Source organism: Pygocentrus nattereri, chromosome 1 (assembly GCF_015220715.1).
Source record: "Pygocentrus nattereri isolate fPygNat1 chromosome 1, fPygNat1.pri, whole genome shotgun sequence".
NCBI lineage: Eukaryota > Metazoa > Chordata > Actinopteri > Characiformes > Serrasalmidae > Pygocentrus > Pygocentrus nattereri.
In genome coordinates, this window is record NC_051211.1 from 13,916,343 (window position 1) to 13,930,958 (window position 14,616).

Consider the following 14,616-nt stretch of genomic DNA (forward strand, 5'->3'; position numbering starts at 1 on the left):
TTTACTACTTTTTCACCATAATCAACATTACATATAAAATCTCAAAAACAGAGGGTTCATTTTTGAGAGTAAATATAATGGCACTATTTTCATTTGTATTGTAGGATCCCTGGTGCCCATCTCCACCATTATGAAGATATCTGAGTTAGTTTGTCTACAATTATTCATTTCATATTAAACCACTCTGAATGACTATTTACATCTCTACGACTGAATTATGCAGAAATTCTAAAAAAAAAAAAAATTGATGGAATTACCCTTTAAGCTGCCCTATTTGACAGCATTTCATTCACATCATTCAGAAAAGCACAATTTCCACAGTTAAGTGGCTAATAATTTCCATTTGGGAAAAGTTTTATTACATTTTCGACTAGTTTCTCTTTTTTTCCAAATATCTCAATATTCATTGTATAAACTAAAATAATTAAAAGTATAGTCTTAAAATATAGACTTTGTCCACAGTATAATTAAGGACTAAACCCTGCTAACTGCTCTTGCTGTCTCTTGCTCTCTCTTCCCCCTCCTTTTCTCTCTTACCTCCTCTCCCACTATCCCTCCCCCTTTCCTTCTCTCCACCCTCCTTTCCTCTCTCTCTGCAGGGACAGTGTGGATGAAAGGCCAGCACGGTCAGAAAAGAAGCTCCAACGGCTCCAACTCCATTAAAAACACAAGGTCAGCTCCCTGGACACCACAAGAGCTCCCATAAATATTGATGCTTCAGTAAAGCTGCAGGCTACGCTATTCCTTCACACACACCAGGCAAGGGAGGAGATGAAAGACAAGAAGCAACAGAGCGGAGAGAAAGACGTGAAGAAGGCTACCGGAGATTTGTGTGTGATATTTAGTTGAAGGTCAGAAAGAAGCTTGAGCTGAAATTGTGTGCTTGGTTGCTGTAATCTGAAAATGAATGCCCTGTTTACAAACTACAGCACTGTGCAAAAGTCAGAGTCCATCCTTCATTTATTTGATTGTGTCTGAATGTATTATATGTATTTATTTAGTGTGTCCACTACCTCCTACCTTTATTACAGCTTCTCTTCTTTTCAGAAGACGTGCTTTTCTGCAGGGACAGTTTTTCACACCTCCAAAGTTCAGTCTTAGACAATGGTTGCATTTACTGCGTCTCAAGATCCAAATAATCAACAGTTGTCTCAGATGTCTCCATCTCAGTTGTCCACTTTTTTTTAATGTTCTGGCGCACACTTTCTCCTTTTCTCCGTTGTCTTCTCACAGTGAAAAGATGGACAGAAACACCTGTGGATCTTTCAGATCTGAAGTAAGAGTGGAGCTTGATTTTCTCCTCTCTCTCAAAGATGAGAGCTTTAAGTGCTGTTTATCTGATGGGGACAGTTTTGGTGGTCTACTACGTCCTGTAACTTCTCTGCCTCAGCCTCAATTTCTCTGCAGCATAATGTCAGTGAGTTCTTTAAGAACAGCTTTTGGTGGAGGACACAGCTATAACTGCTTGTTTTAAGACTGGAAGGATGGAAAAGTTAAAGTGGCAGTTGAGTGCACAAAATTAGAGAGTGGACAAATTAATTACTGACAGAAATGACATTATACTTACAGTTTTTGTGTCTATACTTAGTGGTTTTTGTGGAATTTACTGTTAAATAAATGTTTCCTGCTTTTTTTCCTAACAGTGAAACTGAGTAACTTGTACTCAGTGGGGGAAATAAACAAAACGGTGGTCTCTGACTCTGACAGTACTATATATTGATCAGACATTCATTGATTTGCAGTGATAGTAAATCCCTCTGCTGATATACAGCAACATAATTTAGCCTTGCATTGTAATTTAGCTGTCAGACACACACTGTGTGACTACTTCATTTACCAACACCAACATAAAACAAATACAAGAATAAAAATGTAATTGTGCAAATAGTGCTCAGCACATTCACTTCATAAATAAATTAATTAAAAATAATAAAGAACCAAAAGTAAAAAAAATTAAGCAAATATTATATAAAATAAACGTCCCTAAATGCCCCGAATGAATACCAACGATGACAAGAGCGCAGAGGTAACTGTCACTGCCACTAGGAGGCACTGTTTCACACAGTTTAAGTGAAGACGAGGCAAAACTCAACCAGTCCTGAAATCCATGAGAAACAAGTAAAACATTTACACGAGCTCTAACAGGCGGCTGAATGACCCTCTCTGCTTTACACACCTTTACAAAGACAAGACAAACCCTAACAGCACAAACTTACATACATACTCTCTCTCTCTCACGCATGCACACACACAAACACACACGCAGGCACACACTCTTTCCTCGCTAGTTGAAGCAGCAGAAGGGAGAGCAGGATGTGTTCTCTGGGCTGTGAAACTTTCCTGAAGTGGGCGTGTCTGTGCACTGCGCAATGAACTGATGCAGATCTGACACCTGTGGTGACTCCTGGGCTTGTTGCTGTGGATACACACACACACACACACACACACACACATTTGTTTTTACACCTCATCAGATAATAATAATAATAATAATAATAATAACAATGCTCAGAAAAACACTAATATTACAGTCAATAATAACTTATGTATCTCGCTTGTATATTGTGTACTGTCTGTAAATTGTATGTATATTGCATTTAAGTTGCATACAAATGCCTTGTGTGTCAACATACATGGCCAATCAAATAAATAATACTGCTACAATAAATAGTGATTTTACTTATATCAATGGGTTTATTTAACCATTTCCAAACCTCCACAAAGCCCAGTATTATTGTAGTTATCATCTAGTACCTAGTTGGGCTTAATCAGTACTTCAATATGTGAAATCAGATGTGATGATGATGGAATTGAACAAGTCTCTGTGATTGCTGAGGTTGCTAACGAGAAATCCGCAATCAAACTTTGTTCTTCAAACCAGCTCAATGACTTTTTTTTGACAACCGAATATTCTTGTTACTTTTACTGTGTTTGTGTTTATGTGCACTTATGCTAATGATATATGGGGATGTTACAAGCCCAAATATACTTACTGCCAAGAGAAATGATTTCAAATAATGTACTTAGGTGCCTGTGGCTTTTGCACAGTACTGTTTATGGAAGTATTGATGTGTAATAAAACTGTTCTAATCCTAACCTTAACTAAAGAAACCAAAAATGAACCAGTTTCCTCTTCAGGTTCAAAAACTGCAGCACTTTACAAAGCCACTTTGTCGGTCTGATAGGTTAGTCCTGTGTTTCTTTGGTCAGGGAAATGTGTCATTTGGCTGCCAAACTAGTACCAGTCTGGGAGCAGCAAAGGCACAACCAGACATAAACAGTTAGTTCTGGGATTTGAATCCACAACCTCCTGGTTGCTGGCTTACTGGCAATGCAATTAATGGTTTCATAAATTTGCATCATCCATCACTGCTACACTCTGACTGTAATAGTCAACCCTCCCTCTGGTGATGTCAGATCAAACAAACATCATTATTCTTGTCTCTCAGACCTCCTCCCCTCCCCCTCTGACTCACTGTGATGGTGTCGTAGGCCCCGGTGATGAGGGCAATGAAGAGTGACAGCACCATGTAGATGAAGAGAGAGATGAAAGTGTAGAGGTAGAGCTGACTGAAAAGCCACACCAGCGCCCCACTGCGCTCCACTTCCGAGAACGTGGCAAACATGTCATCTCCGTTTATTAGAGAGAACAGACACTCCGACACCGTGGACAGAGAGCGGAACTGAGACATAGAAAGAGAGAAAGAGAGATAGTAAAAGAGTTGGTATTATATGTGGTCATAAATATTTTCGTTGAATAAAAAGATTAACACTATCTATTTTTATAGATACAAGTATGTCATACAGTGCCAGAAACCACATAAACAATGCTATTTGAGATCATGTAAAGGGAAATGACACCAATTTTTTTAAATGTCTGCATAATTGAACCATTGAGATGTAAACAAAGACATTCAGAGTGGTTTGATGGGGAGATGATGCTCTGTTCTGGAGAAACTTACTGAATCAGAATCATTCACAGTGGTGGTGAAAAGAACCCGATGTTGGAAGAGTGTAAGGCCTCTAACAGTAAGTTAGTATATTAAATATTTAAAAATATGCTACATGATGCCTCAGGCATGGTTCTACAATAGTTCTGAGACAAAATGTATTTTAAAAATCTATTCATGTTGGAGTGGTACAGGCAGTGTGCTGTGAGGCAAAATTTTGACCCCAAAAATACTCAAAAAGCATTTTTCCTCCAATTTCCACTATTTTACAATCATCAACATTATCTAGAAAGATATAAAACATATAAATAAGACATAAGGCTTCTCTAGAACAGAGCATTTGCCTTCAAACTGCTCTGAATGACTTTGCTGCAACTTCAATAATTGAATTTTGCAGAGATTTAGAAAAATTGGTGGAATTCCCCTTTAACATGTGTACACTGTTTGAGACAAGTTGAGTGTGTGATGACTTAAGTGTGAAGTTTGCACTATGCTAATTGGTCAAGTATATGCTTCTGTTATTTGTTAGCTACATTAGCATTGGAGCTGTAGTACAAAAAAGGAACAAATGTCAGACAGAAAACATGTTTTGGCAGACTGACTTCATTTGTAATAATGTGACAGTTGTGTCACTTTATAGCATTGAACAGTCCCAGAGTAAAAGGCTGAGAATCTTTAGGATGTGTTACTTTAGCATGGTAGGGTCCCAGCACGATCCAGCCGCAGAAGACGTAGCCCATATAGATGGCAGCGGCGCAGCAGCAGAAGCGTATCACGTTAGGGAATGCTGCTCTCAGAGTCACTATCAGGATCTGCACAAACAACATATTACTTAAATACTTAGATATGTCCAGCAATGGTGAACTGCCTGTACCTAAAGCAGAGAATTTCTAGGGACATTCTAACAGATCAGAAATGTGTTCCAGGTTGGTCAGACTCTAGAGGGCGCTCCTGTGAGACACTAAAATGAATGGGTTCATATGGAGCTTTTGTCTGAATTTGTAGTTTGTAAATTGTTTATCCTTTTATATAGAAAAATGCACTTGTTTTCAAGTTTTCCAATATTGCTGGTGTAATTTCAGTTTCAGACTTCATGTCAATGAGTGTGAACCACTTTGCTCAGGCTAGAAGTGGAAGGATAAGCTCAATGAACAACCAGCACTCAGTAGCAGTAATGTTAGTGTACTACTTCCAAAAGCTGTTTTCTATAAAAAACGGAAAGATACTGGTAAGTTTCATTGATTTTAATGCAATACAATCTGCTGCTTTCCAAAATTAAGGTAAGTTCATTAATGAATGGAAACATTCATTTTTAATTCTCTCCCATTCATTGAGGACTTGCTCGTAGGCACTCCAGCATTTTGCAGTTGGTTTTGGTAGAATGGGAGGAACATAAATGATCAGACTCCTAATGAACCAACTCTGCCTAAAGTTTCACCTCATTCAGTTTCACCCCTAATGCAGCACTTGGGTAAGCTTTCATTCTGAGTAGGAGCTTTCATCTACTTCATCTATATCCATTTCATATGATGCTAGCCTGCAAAGTTGTAGTTATCACCAGCAACAATGACTCACTGAAAAAACGTGCTGTAAGATATTTGAATTATTTCTCATTTGTAGCTCAATGAAACAAGCAGAGAAATTGCAGACAGTGCAGATTGTAACACACACACACACACACACACACACACACACACAAAACATCAAAATAAACAGAAAAAAGCCAGAAATGTTCATTCAAACCTGTTCATGAAGAATGTAAAATGAGAGAAAATGCAATTCATTGTATACTATATAACTTATGTAATTACACAATTGAAAATATTTTGCAATGTAAATTAAATGTATACCAAAATACATAAGTCAATTATGTCATTGCTTTGTAATTAATAAGTTAACTATACAACTGAACCTAGATATTACAATGTAACTGGAAAGCAAACATATTTTATTACATAACTATTAAAAAAGTGAAAAAAAAAAACTGTCATGTAACTTAAAAATACACAAAAATATATAACTATCAGTAATCACGTAATTACTGTATATGAATGTGCAACAAATTGTCAATAATAACTCAAGACTGCCACGGCTTAAAGCTCAAACAACATCCTAGAAGTTTCAAAAATCCATTACTAATGCGACTATGTTTATGATTGCATGATTATTCATAATTGAATTAATTTATTTATTGTTTATATATTCATTCATTCATTCTGTAAGACTCACATTGTACTTCTGGAAGAAGGTGAGGTAGCGGATGACTCCCACCCACACCAGCAGAGTTGAAGTGCCCATCAGAATCCCACACACATCATAGGACGCCAGGTTCTACAACATGACACAAACAACCAATCAAACAGTCCTACAACTGACACTTGTGTAATGTGCTGCTGTTATGTGTTGCCCCATGGGCCCTGAAGAACGACAATCCTACGTATGCATTATATATTGAGGAATATCAGTAAAGACCACTTGAGGTTCATAATCAGCCTCTCCTTAACCGTCTCTTAAAAATTCAGTCTATCATCTCATAATACTGTTACACAACATCTGGGGAAGCAGACCAAGGGAAAATATTTCTTAAGACTTCTTAAGCTAAAGAATGTTAAACAGTATCATACAGTGCAAAGAGAAATTAGTACATTTCTTACATGTGTGTTTTAACTTCTGGTGTAATCCTTGCTGTAAGTGGCTTACAGCTTGTAGGATATGGGCCACTTTAACCAGCTATAAAACTAGAAATAACATGTTTTATTTGGCATTTTGAGTGAAGATGGACTAAATTTTGTTTGGTTTTGTTGTTGATGTGATGTCGAGTCGGAATCAGACAAAATTCTGCCAGGTCTGGGTTGGGTTTGGACTCAAAACTTTGATGAGGGTCGGCTTGAGCTTTGACAGAAAGTTCTCAGACTTTATTAAAGTTTGTGCTAAAACTTCAGGCCCTACTAAAGCCCAACTTCCAATGGACGTGTCCTGTAAGCTTTATTGTGTGTGTGCATGGGTGTTTGTCTCTAGTGAAGTCTGTAGAACCCAAACCTTGGTCTCAATGCCAATCTTGATGAAGGAAGCAACGATGGTCAGTATGTCGCTGATGATGAGGAGTAGATACCAGCCGTTAATGAACTCCAGCCGGTCCGCCCAACACACCTGACGACCCAGAGACTCCCTGAAGAACCGTACAAACTCCTGCACAGACACAAACAACTCAAACCAGTGGAACCTGGTCAAGCAGACCAAGCATAAATTCACCCCTGCATGACAAGAGTACATCACAAAGAACATCTTACATTGCATTTATGCACCCTTATAGCTTCCCTTTCACCCATTACTGCATAAGTCCAGCCATAAATCCAGCTATCCCTTTAGAAATATATGGAGAAGTTTCTCCATCTTCAGCCCTATTTAGACGGTATTAGTTTCACACAAAAAGATGAGGTAATGGTTATTTTTACAGACTGTGCACTCCAGCATCATTAAAGGTTCCAGTGCCTTTTACTTTTTATAAAACGATCCACAGAAATGACCTCTGGTTATTTTCTACTCCTTGCTGGAGTAAAGGCAGCGCCTAAATGGAGTATCCGCTCCCATTACTGTCATTTATATAGAGATTTCTTGTTCCATGAAAATTGGTCATTAACATTACAGATGTCCTGTGCTAAAATTACACTGCCCACAGAAAACCCACCCCATCCAAATAGTGCTGTATTGTCTCAGTGTACAACTCTATTTTAGGACATGTAGTCTATGATAATTAATAATGTATCTATGTCACTATGTAGCAATGTCTCTTCTTTCTTTCTCTCTCTCTTTCCTTTAGCCCCTCTACCCCTCAATCCCTCTCCTCTGTGTCGTACATGCTGCAGGGCGATTCCTCTGAGTATGGAGCGTCCACACAGGGCCAGAGAGAGACCACATACTATTGCCACCAAGACATCAAACGCCACCCGCCAGTAGTTCTCTTCTGAGAGGGGGGGGGGGGGGTAGATAGAAAGAGTAAGAAAGAGAAGGAGTAAGAATAAGAGAGAGAAAGAGAGAGAGAGAGAGAGAGAGAGAGAGAGAGAGAGGAGAAAGAGTGAGTAAGAGAAGACAGAGAAAGACAGATAGGATAATGAGAGTAAGAGAGAGAAAGACAGAGGAGAGAGTAAAAGAGAAAGGAACGAATAAGAAGGACAGACAGTGAGTGAGAGGAGAGAGAGAGTGAAAGAAAGAGAAGTAGAGTGAAAGTAAGAGATAGGACAGAAAATGAGAAAGATTAAGAAAGATATGGAGAAGAGAGAGAAAGAGAGAGAGAGAGAGAGAGAGAGAGAGAGAGAGAGAGAGAGAGAGAGAGAGAATGAGCAAATAAGATTATTTAAAATATTCATGTTTAATAAAAAGATGATCTGTTTTTCAGATCATGAAATCTGAAAGATTCTGTGTTCACAATAGACATTTATGGTGTCATAAAACAAAATAATTGCATAAACTCTCTTTAGTGATGATATACAAGTTTTTTACCTGGTGCACACTGTAACCACAACACTGAGCCCCTGTTCTGTACTGATAACTAACAAGCTTATCAAGCCATCTAGATTTGTTTTATTTTTAATAATAATAAAGACTGGATTCATTGCATTGCATATAAAATACACTCTGGCAGTTGAAAAAAAAAGTCTAGTGTGAACACAGCGTTATAGAACACTCTTAGGGTCAAGTCCCTTCAAAGGGCCCATACTATGAAGTCCACTTGTATCCTTATGAATCTGTACCAAAATGTTTGAATTCATTTTCACATGACGATTTCGCAGCCTGTCTTTCTGTTCTTTAGAATCACACAAGCTGGTTTTCTTACTGTTTTATGTAAAAGACATTCTAACTGGCTCCCATGTATTGCGCCTCATTCAGAAAGCAGTGGAAAGATGGAAACAGCAGAAAGGTTGGAGTGAAATTCTCAGGGAACACTGCGAAAAAATCTAGGCCCTCCTTTCACATGTACAGTACAACGTTTAGTCCTATCTACATCTACCACTCTAATAACTCAAATTCAAAAATCAGTTTCAGCAATATGGCAAAGGTTTATCATTTTCATGCAAAATTATAGGTTATATAGGTTGTAAATTATAATGGGCTTTTTGTGTATATAAGCAGTATTAAACAACTCTGACTAACTACAGGTTTCATTACAAAGTGAACATAATTTGGCCTGTTTAATTGAATTTAGTACAGTACAGTTTGTAAAATATTGAATAAAAATGCTGTAGCTGTAGCTTTATTATTAACAGTAGTATTTTTATATGTGGCTCTACAGGTTCTATTTTGTCTGTTCCAACTTATTTATTATATTATATCTCAGAAAAAGTAAATATCATGATGAATATTGTGTATATGTCTAAGTATGGTGATATAATATTTTTGCCATATCTACTGCTGCTATCTGGAGTACATATACTGTACTTTAACATTGCTTTTGTTGATTTACAGAAACAGACTTTTGTGGTAAAATACTGCATGTCAACTAAGTAATGAAACTGCTGAATTACATTAAAAGGCAGAATTTCTATATATTATGATAAGATATTAAATGACTAGTTTTAAAGATTTTTATCTTTTATCTCTTAAGAAAACATACTTTCATTGTTAAGTAAAGGGTTCTGTCTGGTACGGAAGACCAGAGTGGCCATAAGGTAGCTATAACTTTGTGAATTGTTGTCATGAGATAACGAGTTAATTATTATCAAACGTTATCTCAAAATAATTACTTATCTTGTTATTGAGATAAGTTGTTATTTTGAGATGACGAGTTAATTATCTTGTTATCTCAATATAACAAAGTTGTTATCTTGAAATAACAAGTTAGTTATCTTGTTGCCTTGAGATAAAAGTTATCTTGCAATAACCTGTTATCTCAAGATAACAACTTTGATATCTTGTTATCTCAATATAACAAAGTTGTCTTGAAATAACAAGTTAGTTATCTTGTTGGCTTGAGATAAAAGTTGTTATCTTGAGATAAGTTAATTATCGTTATCTCAATATAAGAAAGTTGTTATCTTGAAATAACAAGTTAGTTATCTTGTGATCTCAAGACAACAATCCAGAAAATTCTAGCGAGGGCTCATGGTCTCTCTGGACTTCTGTCGTCTGGCATCCTGCCAATGTATTTCTTGTCCAAACTTTATTTTAAAAAAAACAAAACAAAGAAAACTGATTTTCAGTAAATGGGCTCTTTGAAGGAATCAGAAAGTGAAGAACATTGTGTATCTGACAAAGTTTGCAGAGCGTGTTGTCTTACTGTGTCCAGACACACTGGTTGCACGGCATTCTCTAATGACGGCCTTGTTACGTAAACTGATCTTCACTTTCCCACTGTGGGCTCTGTTATCAAAGAGGATCTAAAACACACAGATCACACACAAACCCACACAAAGAGGAAAAACAATTACTTTTTTTTTTTACTTTTTAGTAAATCATACTTGGTAAACCTCTCCAGCAGGTGTGGACTATTAATACAATCAGGAAGTAACCACAGACCTTCAATGTGCAGGTGTAGAAAACTTCAGTTAGTCAGTTCAAAAGAACTATTTAGTAAAAAACAATAGTAGCAGCCACCATGAAGCTTCATTTTGAACTGAATTTTTATAGTAACAATGTCATACCATGTTATATGATAATAGTATGTTATACAGTATCATAGGCTACATAAACAAGCCTACATGAGATTACTTAACAATTTAAGATTGCTACACAGTTTAAGATTCGTCTGAGATGATTTTACTGCTTGGTGGTTCCATTACTTGTAACTACATTAGCTCCAGAGTAAAACTAAAGAAGTCAACTTTATATATCATACATGTCTCATGGCTGAGCAACTACATTTAGGGTAAGAGGAAAACTGTTTAAATTAGCTTTTTTGCCCAAACCACTGCACATTTTCTAATGAGTAAATCTTCACTTTAACCCTTTAACACCCTGGGTCTTATGACATACTAAGGCTTATTATTCATTAACTACACATACTACAGTGCAAAGTAGTTTAGTTATTCTTAGGTTATAAAAGTGTGTAGTAAAACTATGGACCCTCCCAGTGGGCCCTGGCCAATATAGGAATAAATTGACTAACCACATATCAATCTTGTTGTATTGACTTAAAAAGTTTTACTTGACATGTTCATTGGACATTATATAGATTCCAACTCTTTACTCTAATAACTGTAGGTTAAAGTAATATTTCACTCAAAATAAATTGCCCAAGAATGGACAAAAGCTAGCAATGACTACTTGGCATTTTATTTCCATTATAATAAATGGGTTTTACTACCTTTTTTCTATTAGCAAAGCATTTTTGGGTGGCATTTTCATTTAATATGAATGTGAATACTTGTAATGGATGAATGCTTGTAACGGACGTAATCTATGATTTGTGATTTATGTTTATGAACTTATTAAGCACGTAAGATAAGTCTGTATAATGTAATCTGTAAGTGATTTGTCTGGTTTATTGGTAAGGGATAAAGTATTTGTGTAAATTACTACAGATAGTCTAGATTAAAATTTAACAGACAACAAGTACATGACAGCATTACACCACAAGACACATTCAATAACAATAACAACACTCCTCATGGATATATCCATCCATGTCCATTACTTTGAGGTGGATTAGGACGGGATTACAATTACAGAGGGAGCTCCTCGTTCAGCCAAATACAGAAATCTATTCGTTCCACAATAACAGCAATTGCAGATTCGTAAAGGATTGGTTGAACAGAAGAAATCTCTTCTATTTACAGTGCCGATTAAATATTTTCTGCTAAATGTGTGTGTTCAGTTCAGGTATTTGCAGGGTCAGGGCTTACGGTAACAGAAAAGGTGTAGCAGTCAGGAATCTCGTTGTTGATGATACTCTGGATATTAATGGCCTTTAGCTTGAATTTGATGGTTACATTTATCAGCCTACAACAGAAGGTGAAAGACAGAAAGAGGAAAGGTGAGAAGCAGATGGTGAAATGGTGAAAGATGTACTCATATCTGTAATAAAGTGCATTTTGACATGTTACTGTACCCAGCAACAAAGCTCTAACAACAAATCTAATGTGTGCCTGTGTCCTATTTGCAGGATTGCAACAACTGAATATAACAAAGTAGCTAAATTAATTACAGTTCAGATTCACATCACAGCTACTGCCATAAGATTTTCACTACATGCATTACTCACAGGTTTCCAAGTGAACATTAATCATGCAGAATGTGTTTAAAACCTACATGTTGGCCCACTCCTATTTCTTATTTTTCACCCTACCCCTTGTTATTTGATTGTCACCTTGACTGATTTACAATGGGTAGTGGTTAAAATATTCCCCTATGAAATTGAACAACCCTCAAATAAAAAATAGCACTACTTCATTAAGAGGCTAGTAGAGGTGCTCTGTAGGCAACCCTGCCAGTCTGCAGTGACAGCAGAAGAGGGTAAAGTTCAGCAACTTCAACCCTATAGAAGCAGGTCACTACACTCACTTTTATGCTTTCCTACAGAACCCTTTCCATTGATTGGTCATTTATTATAAAGTTTTATTTTTATTTAGCCCTAAACAAAGACAAAAATGTGGCACCTTGCAAAACAGATGCTCACGCCCTCCAAGCCCAAAAAACTGTCTTAATCATCCTTTATTTATGTCAGAAATACTTTTGTTCACATATCCCCTGAGCAGGTAACTCTAGTGAAGTTTAAAAAAGGAAAAAAAATATATTAATTTCTACTCATTTTGAGATAAAGTTTAACGACCAGTAATTTGGGCAATTATGCTTTCATTAGCACAACAGACAGTTGCCTTGCAAAACGAAGTCGAAGATGGGTCTAACACATAATAGTTCATGTTGGAGAAACTGTGAAGCACAATTGGAAAACCATATTCACATATTTTGGCTGTTCCTTAAGTTACAGATGTTCTGGAACTAAGTATTCGTTGCTCTTAAGGAAGTGTTTCAGCAGAATATTCCACAAGATCCTAGAGCAGCAATACTGGGAGTAATACCAGATAACCTAGAGGGAAAATCTAAGAAATACCTCCTAGGAATATTATTAACAGTAGCTCTGAAATGTATTACAATTAAATGGATGAATCCAGACCCTCCCACATATAATTGATGGATCCAAAATGTATGGGATGTCTACCAAATGGAACAAATAATATGCTTATTAAGAATTCAAAAAAATGTATTTACTAAGAGATGGGGCCCTGTTAGAGATCTACTAATACAGTGAGAAATCTTGTGGGGTTTTTTTTTTAATTTAATGATCTGCCTAATACATCATTTTCATTTATTTTTATTATGTTATTGCCTACTTTTATTTTAAAGTGGATTCCCTTTGTTGCTTATTCATGAAGAATGTATAGAATACAGCTTGTACTTTTTTTCACCCCTCTTTTCTTGCAAACACTGTAACACTGTTAAAGATAAATAAAAACTTTGATTAAAAAAAAGTTAAAAAAAAAAAATAAGTGACAACAGATGATGTTTTAAAAATTGGGGGACAATAATGTTTTTTAGTACCAATTTCAGTAGACTTGATTGTCCAGTATACTGAATATTTGGAATTAGGCCCATGAAAAAATAAAATTACTGTTATTTAGTATGTCACTGTGAACATGCTTAGACTTTCCCTCTGTACTTACTTGTGGAATTTGAGTGTGAAGTTCTTATAGTCTTCAGGGATTGGAACTGAAGGGTCTGTAGGGGGATCCACTCCTATACAGTCTAGAAAAGAAACAAAAGAAATGCCATATTACATCTTACAATTAGGAGCTTGGAGTGTGGAGTCTTTAATATTAGTATCAGGAAAGCAAAGGTGGTATTGTGTCTTCTCTAGTCATAATACAGATTTGTACACTTCAAATCATCAAATTCCTGGTGTCCAAAAAAGACATACTTGAAACCCGTTGTGCAGCACATGTGGAGAAGCTACCACATCTGAATAAATAGGCTTATTTTAATGACAATACACAGTATACCATCATCCAAAAGCTCCATCTGTGAGACAAGCAATTTCCTATTTTATGGTGTAATAAAGCCACATTGCCTAGACTTCCTGTTGTGTACTGCAATTTGCCAGAATGACCACATTTATCAGAGAGGATTTGTTTTTAAATAAATAATGCTCTGGCTTTTCTGCATCCAAATACTCTGTTGCTTAATTGTTGGAGCCACACTATTCAAACAGATAACAGACTCTGTCCACAGTTGAATAGCTGCTTTATATATAATAATCCTGACTCCTTTCTGTATAGACTTGAGAATGAGAGTCCACCTACCAGTTATAATGCGAGGGTCGATATTAAAGGTGTCATTCACCGGGTCAATGCTGCCCTTCTTGTAGTAGCGCTGGCACAGAGAAAGAGCGCTACCATTTACTCCTGAACCCAGCACATATGCATACCTGCTGACGGAGTTCTTAGTGAGACCTAGATACTGAGAGAGAGAGAGGGGGAGGGAGAGAGATTGTTATCCAAAAAGAAAAAAAAAAAAAAACAGTGAACCTACTGGTGTCTTCTGAGATTTTACAAGTGAATGTTGTTTTTGTTGTTCTTGTTGTATAATTCTGACATGGTAAGTTTCTCTAGAACAGAGCATTTCACAACAAACCACTCTGAATGAGTTTAAGCATTTAATTATGCAGAAACTTTGA

General features: G+C 36.5%; 1 protein-coding gene across 2 annotated transcripts in view; it reads right to left on the minus strand.

The window, feature by feature from the left end:
- Positions 1-14,616, minus strand: part of mcoln1b (mucolipin 1b) — a 25,707-nt gene continuing 11,091 nt past the window's right edge. For both annotated transcript variants that reach the window (XM_037537376.1, XM_017720697.2), the window contains 10 exons: positions 14,243-14,399; positions 13,607-13,688; positions 11,789-11,885; positions 10,225-10,324; positions 7,808-7,914; positions 6,990-7,139; positions 6,180-6,281; positions 4,640-4,762; positions 3,477-3,683; positions 1-2,416 (listed from right to left, as the gene is read on the minus strand). In XM_037537376.1, coding sequence (XP_037393273.1) covers positions 2,285-2,416; positions 3,477-3,683; positions 4,640-4,762; positions 6,180-6,281; positions 6,990-7,139; positions 7,808-7,914; positions 10,225-10,324; positions 11,789-11,885; positions 13,607-13,688; positions 14,243-14,399 — 1,257 coding nt within the window. In that variant the 3' untranslated portion in view covers positions 1-2,284. The remainder of the gene's footprint in view (positions 2,417-3,476; positions 3,684-4,639; positions 4,763-6,179; positions 6,282-6,989; positions 7,140-7,807; positions 7,915-10,224; positions 10,325-11,788; positions 11,886-13,606; positions 13,689-14,242; positions 14,400-14,616) is intronic.